Below are 7,120 nucleotides of genomic sequence, written 5' to 3' on the forward strand. Positions count from 1 at the left end.
GAAATGGTTTATTATGGTCTTGGGTACCAAAAGACGATGGGGATATCCTTACTTTGTATGGTGTCCATACAGATCATTACAGGGATTTATAATTACACATTGATAAATCAATGTTTTAACTCCTGGAGTTGAGACGTTACATTGAAGTTGTGCAAGATTTTGGCGAGGCCTAATCTGAAGCATCGTGTGCAGTTCTGGTCACCCAACTACAAGAAAGATTGGAAGAGTGAAGAGAAAATTTTCAAGAATGTTGCCAGGTCTTGAGGACCTGGGCTCTAGGGAAAGGTTGAATGGATTAGGACTTTATTCCCTGGAGCGTAGGAGAATGAGTGGAGATTGATAGAGGTATACAAAATTATGAGGGGTATAGACTGGGTAAATGCAAGCTGGCTTTTTCCTCTGAAGGTGGGTGAGACCAGAACTAGAAGTCATGGGTTAGGTTTGAAAAGTGAAATGTTTAAGGGGAGATTTCCTCACTCAGTGGGTGGTGAGAGTGTGGAATGAGCTGCCAATGGAAGTGGTGGTGCAGGTTTGATTTCAACATTTAAGAGAAATTTGGACAGGTACATGGATGAGATGGGTATGGAGGGTGCAAGTGCAGGTCAATGTGACTAGGTGGAATAATTGCTTGTCATGGACTAGATGATTTTAAAAGTTGAGTCCATCATGATGGTACAAGGAGAAGGCAGTCTTGTGTTACAGAGCAAGTACGATGCAGGCAGATGTAAGAGACATGGTGAGGTTGGTAGTTTAGGATGAGAATTCATCTTTATCAAACAGGAGATCCATTCAATAGTCTTATAACAGGAGGTAGAAGCTGCCCTTGAGCTTCAAGGTGCCTGTTTTCAAGCCCTTGCGTCTTCCGCTGGATGGAAGGGGGAGGGGAGAAAATGCTGAGGTTGGGCAAGGCCCTTCATGAGGGTAAATCGCAAACACAAGGAAGCCTGCAGGTCAGGGAACATCTGTGGAAGAGAGCAAATGGCCGATGTTTTGGGCCAAGGACCTTCTTCAGGACTAAGAGGGAAGTGGGGGGGAGGGAGATGTATGAATTGGTAGGTGGGGAGGGGAAGGAGGCTAGCTAGAAGGTGTTGGGGAAGACCAAGGTCTGGAGAAGGAAGAATCTGCCAGGAGAGGAGAGTGGACAATAGGAGAAAGGGGAGGAGGCGGGTACCCAGGGGGAAGTAATAGGCCATTGAGAAAACTTGTTCAGTTCCCCATGTCCTTGCATAAGAGGAACAGAGAGATTCTAACTATCTCACTCCAGTATAAATTGTGTTAGTTCAGTACTTGAAGTACCCCAGGACCAATTGTAACACGTGCATTATTTCTACAGGTTTTTAAAGGCAAACATTTTGAAATCACGATACCGAAACATCTATCGCCCATCCACAGGAGCAACGATGCTGATGGCTGTCATCCATTCATGTGACGAGGTAGGATGGAGTGTGGTTTTAATTCTCCAGCAGTGCCTCCGGTTTCCAGAGCTGTTGCATCCCCCACGCATGTCCTCGAGTGAGACTCTGTGGTAGGACGCCAGCAACCTTTCTGATCAACCTCCGCAGATTTAGAGCAGCACAGTGGTGTGGTGTTTAGCATAGCGCCATTACAGTGCTGGCGCCCCGGGTTCAATTACTGCTGCCGACTGTAAGGAGTTTCTACATTCTCCCTGTGTCGCGAGGGTTTCCGCTGGGTGCTCCAGCCTCCTCCCATCTTTCAAAGACGGATGGGTTAGTAGGTTAGTTGGTCACATGGGTGTAATTTGGCCAGAGGGGCTGTACCTCTGTACCTGTACAGTGTACCACTAATATTTAAAAAATGATTGTGCTTGACCTATTAATGTTCCTCCAGCTTTTCACATGCGACTTCAGATTCCAGCATCTGCAGTGCCTTGTGTCTCAACTTTTCTGATAACCTGGCCTAATGACATTCCTTGATTGGAAGTTTTGAGGAGATGACCAAGGTAACCCATGAGGTTAGGGCAGCAGATGTCCACATGGACTTTATTAAGGCAGTTGGCATGGTTCTTCTGGAAGATTAAGATGCATGGGTCCATAGTGATCTGATAGTTAAATTTAAGTCTTATGACTGTACATATTTACAACCAAATGAAACGACGTTCTTCCGGACCACAGTCCACCCACAAAACATAGCGCATAAAACAAAAAAAAATTACCACAAATAAGTTAATAAAATATAATTCAAAGTGCACATAAGGCACAGCACAGGTAAGCAGTGAACAGGAAACAGGTGGTGGCCGGGTATTCATTAGTCTCACAGCCTGGGTGAAGAAGCTGTTACCCCGTCTGGCAGTCCCAGTCCTGATGCTCCCGTACCTCCTTCCTGAAGTAGTGGGTCAAAGAGATCATGGGATGAGTGGCAGGGATCCTCAACAATGCTTTGGGTTGGGCCCTTCGTATACAGTACAGGCAACCCGGTTCAATTCCTGTCGCTGCCTATAAGGAATTCGTACTTTCTCCCCGTGACCACATGGGTTTCCTCCAGGTGCTCTGGTTTCCTCCCGCAGTCCAAAGACGTACTGGTCGTTGGGTTAATTGGTTATTGTAAATTGTCCTGTGATTAGGCTAGGGTTAAATTGGGCAGTGGGGCTCGAAGAGCCATTAGGGACTATTTTGTGATGTATTCTCAGAAATTAAAAAAATAGTAATTCTGTTATTTCTTTATTTCCCTGTAAATGCCTGCAAGAAAATGAATCTCCAAGTGGTGTATGGTGACAGAAACATACTTCAATAAATTTACTTTGTCGACAAAACGTTGGATAGGCCGCACTTGGAGTATTGCGTGCAGTTCCTGTCTCCCCACTACTTGAAGGATGTGAAGTCTCTGGAGAGGTTCAGTATGGATGACCAGCATTAGAGTGCATTGTGGGTGGCAGAGTGGAGATGCGTATCTACAAAAGGAGGTGTGAAGTGCTCATTCCCTCCGCCAAGCCTGCCTTGGGCGAGGTGCAGCATTTGCTTAGCCCCCACAATCAGGGTTACGTGAAGCCATGGTCATAGGAGCAGCTGGTTCTGGTTATGTGACCACTGATGTCAGGCAGACAGTCTCTGAAGAGTATTGATAATGGCTGGGGGAGGTCACCCGTCTTGTAAAGACACTGCCCAGAAGAAAGCAATGGCAAACCCCTTCTGTAGATTTTCCAAGAACATTCATGGTCAGGAGGCCATGATCACCCACATTGTATGACATGGCACATAATGATGATGTTGAGAGTGTATTAGCTATAGGGAGAGGTTGAACAAAGTTGGTTTGTTTCCTGTGGTGTCAGAGGCTGAGTGGAGGTCTAATAGAAGTTTATAAAATTCCGAGAGGCAGCCTGAATCTTTGCCCCCCAGAGTACTAAGTGCATAGCTACGAGGGAAAGTTTAAAAGGGATGCACAGGGCACTTTTCTTTATGCAGAGAGCGTGGTAATTGTCTAGAATGTTCTACCGGGGTGACAGTGAAAGCTGGCTTGATGGTAATATCCAAGAGGCTGGTGGGTGGAGGAATACAGATCATGTGCAGGCAGAAAGGATTGGCTTCAGCACAGACATGGTGGGTTGAGGGGCCTATTCCTGTGCTTCCTCTGCCTTGCTCTGAGTATTCTGCTGACTGTTTGATTCCTCCCCTGCCTTGGCATCCCATTCTCAGTTGGCATGACTCTCGACTGTCTTGTCATTCAGCCAGCCTGTATACTTAATATTGTTTTCAATATTTATTTCTTGAAAATTTTTGAAGTTACAGGACAGACTTGATATACTGCGGTGTTCTCATTACTACAGAGGCATTTTTCAAAGACGTTTACAACCCGGTAATCAGGAATACACAACAGATTTATAATCTCTGCCCATATTTTCCTTGCAGAACAAATTAACTGCCATGTAGAATCGCAGATTTATGGTGGAAATTCACGACTTGAGTAAAATAGGGCACAAAAATAATTGTTTCTAGTCTGGGATTTGAAGTTCATTTGTATTTGTGCTGAACTAGTAATCCAGGGAATTGCATTGTCCCTTCTGAACAAGATTCCCAAAACTCAAGATTGAGACTTAAAAAAAAGATCAGCACGTAGTTTGGGTAGATAATGGGAATTCTTGTTAGATTTAGAGATACAACACTGTAATAAGCCCTTCTGATCCATCGAGCCCTGTTGCAGCCGCGTGACCAATTAACCTACTAATGCATACATCTTTGGAATGCGTGAGGAAACTAGAGTCTTTGGAGGCCAAACTTCTTACAGACGGTGGCAGGAATTGAATCTGGGTTGCAGACACTGTAAATCAATATACTACCTGCTATGCCACCATGCTGCTCATCGATCCTCCAGACCCATTGTTAATCCCTTGATGTATGGAGCCATTAAAGAAACTTATAGTCAAAAGTTTTAAGTAAATTCTCCTCCATACAAGTCTCCACCACACAGGCACAAAGAACACTTTATGAATTTAACTTCCCACAATCGACCAACAGAAATCAAGATTGATTCTAAACCTTTATCCCAGGTAAATGTATTTTTAGAACCCTTGACAATTAAAAAAAACTGGCACTTAATAACTTTCAGGACCTTCTGAAATATTTTATCACCACCAGAATAGTTTTGAACTGTGGTTAATTTTTCTCTAATGGTAGAGAGGTGGAGGCTGGCTGTGTACATTTTGTTAATATCCATGTGACTTTGGTAATGTTGAAACCGACACTGGGGTGAACTCCCTTGTCCTACCAGAGAACATAAGGGGGTCTGTTTAATGACTGTGTATCATTCCCTGTACCACACAGCTCCCGCCCAAACTACAAAGAAAATTTATTATCAAAGTACATACATTTCTCCATGTGCTTGAGATTCATTTTCTTGCAGGCATTCTGAGGAAAATGAAGAAATACAACAGAATTTATGAAAAAAACTATAAGTAACAAAGACTGACAAACAGCCAGTGTGCAGAAGAAAACAGATCTGGCAAATAATGAAAATCAAGAATTTAGTTTACATAACTATACTGCTTGGTAGTTAATTGGCTGCTGTAAATTGTCCTGTGATTGGCGGTTGCTGGCTGGAGCAGGTCAAAGGGCCGGAAGGGCCTGCCCCACACTGTATAAATAAATAAATTATATTGTATTTCTTTATTTTCCAGTGCCTGCAAGAAAATGAATATCAGGGTCGCCCATGGTGACATGTACATAGTTTGATAATCGATTTTTCTCAGACTGACTTTGATTTTGATGGATTTCCACTTTCTTAACAGATTTCTCTGATTCATGTTTGTTCTTAACCCTCAGGTCTCTGCCTACGGCTTTATGACGGAAGATTACGCAAAGTATTCGGATCATTACTTTGACAAGACCTACCACAGGGTGGTATTCTATTCAAACCATGATATGAGACTGGAAATGCGATTGTGGAAGAAGCTGAATGAACTGGGAGTAATTAAACTTTACACCAAAGACAACAGTGAGAACAAGACAAGGAGATAATACCACCTGAAATAGGGTTGTACTGAAGAATATAATTCACTCTGGAACTTTCATTTGGAAGAATATCATTAACTTCTGTGGTCCTTTCAACATTGAGAAACTGAAACTGATTTGATATTGATGATGCAAATCTGTTTATTGATCAAGTTTTTCCTCTGACGTATGATTATGGTGATTCTTATTCTAAATTTTTTTCATTGCTGCTGTAAGAAAGGGGAAAACTGATGGGATGAGGGACTGTGCACTACTGAAGGTTACTAAATCCAGGGAATTGATCTTTTACTGTGGAGTACATACTGTGTAAATGGAACTGAAAGAATTATGTTTACATTGTCCCATTTATGTTTGTTCAGCTGTTTGATTTTATTTTTTTCCAAAGGTTTGACTTTGGCACTCTTACTACTTTCAAATAATTTCTAAACTGACCGATCAGTCACCGTATGCGTTGGGTGGTTTACCCAATTTAGCATCCAATCTCTCGTCGTACGGGCATGGAAATTCAGGCGCAATTGCTAAGTCTGAGTTGCCCATGTCCTTGTTTGTAGCTGTCCTCTACAAGAGAGGCTGGTCCGCTGATTGACAGTTGCATGTCTGGGGAAATTAGTAATTCTGGTTTAAGGCACAATACTATCGGCTGGAGGTGTGATGTTGATTCAAAGTCTTCCTGTAGAAACCAAAGAATAAAACCTTAAAGTTCAAAGTTCAAGTGTATTTTTTTTTGCCAGTGTTTGTATGTCACCATATACTCCCCTGAGATTCATTTTTTCTTGCAGGCATTCACAATCGAACAAAGAAATACAATAGAATCAATGAAAGACCACGCACAAAGTCTGACAACCGATGTGCAAAAGAAGATAATCTGTGCAAATGTATAAAAAAAGTAAATAAATAATACTGAGAACATAAGTTGTAAAGCCAATGAAGGTGAGTCCATAGATTTTGTTCAGTGATCAGTTCAGTGCTGAGGTGAATGAAGTTACCCACACTGGTTCAGAAATTTGATGGTTATAGGGTAAGAATTGTTCCCGAACCTGGTGGTGTGGTACCTAAGGATCCTGTACCTACTTCCAAATGGTAGCAATGAGAAAGGAGCATGACCTGGATTGTGGGTGTCCTTATGATGTGCTGTTCTCAAAGGAAGAACTTGGTTCTGTCTTTAGCTTGTGTCTAAGCTTTGGCTGCTGTCAGCCAGGATGTACACTAAATTAAGGAATTTCTTTGATAGTGTAATAAAAGAATTTTTACAGGCAGCTCTTCAACTCATCATCTTCCATTCTAGGGACAGTGCTGGCTTTGAGCAGAATGCTGGCCCAATGTTGCTCATGGGAGACTTGTAGTAACTGTGAAGTGCTCCCTCTGCCTTTGGAGTGGCGCACCACAATATTGGACAGGTTGAGATTCAAAGAGTGAATGGTGAAAGGCAGGACGTCCTGTGATTTGTCTTTTGAGGTTGTGGAGATGGGATAAATTCTTGTGCAATTGGTGCAAGTTGCAGTGTAATGGTACGTACAGGTATATAAAATTGTAAGAAGCCTAGGTAGGGTTGATAATCAGAATATTTGATCCCATGTTCTGGATCAGAATACCACATTGTCAAATATCTTCCTAAAGTCCATCACCAATGCAGATGACTGGGTATCATCACCAGCATT

At 42.6% G+C, this 7,120-nt stretch overlaps 1 protein-coding gene across 1 annotated transcript in view; it reads left to right on the top strand.

The window, feature by feature from the left end:
- LOC132379970 (alpha-N-acetylgalactosaminide alpha-2,6-sialyltransferase 2-like) overlaps nucleotides 1-6,252 on the top strand; it is an 80,268-nt gene extending 74,016 nt beyond the window's left edge. Inside the window, exons 8-9 of the mRNA XM_059948384.1 lie at nucleotides 1,334-1,433; nucleotides 5,274-6,252. Coding sequence (XP_059804367.1) covers nucleotides 1,334-1,433; nucleotides 5,274-5,468 — 295 coding nt within the window. The 3' untranslated portion in view covers nucleotides 5,469-6,252. The remainder of the gene's footprint in view (nucleotides 1-1,333; nucleotides 1,434-5,273) is intronic.
- Nucleotides 6,253-7,120: the final 868 nt, after the last annotated feature.

Source organism: Hypanus sabinus, chromosome 23, assembly GCF_030144855.1.
Source record: "Hypanus sabinus isolate sHypSab1 chromosome 23, sHypSab1.hap1, whole genome shotgun sequence".
NCBI classification, from domain to species: Eukaryota; Metazoa; Chordata; class Chondrichthyes; order Myliobatiformes; family Dasyatidae; genus Hypanus; species Hypanus sabinus.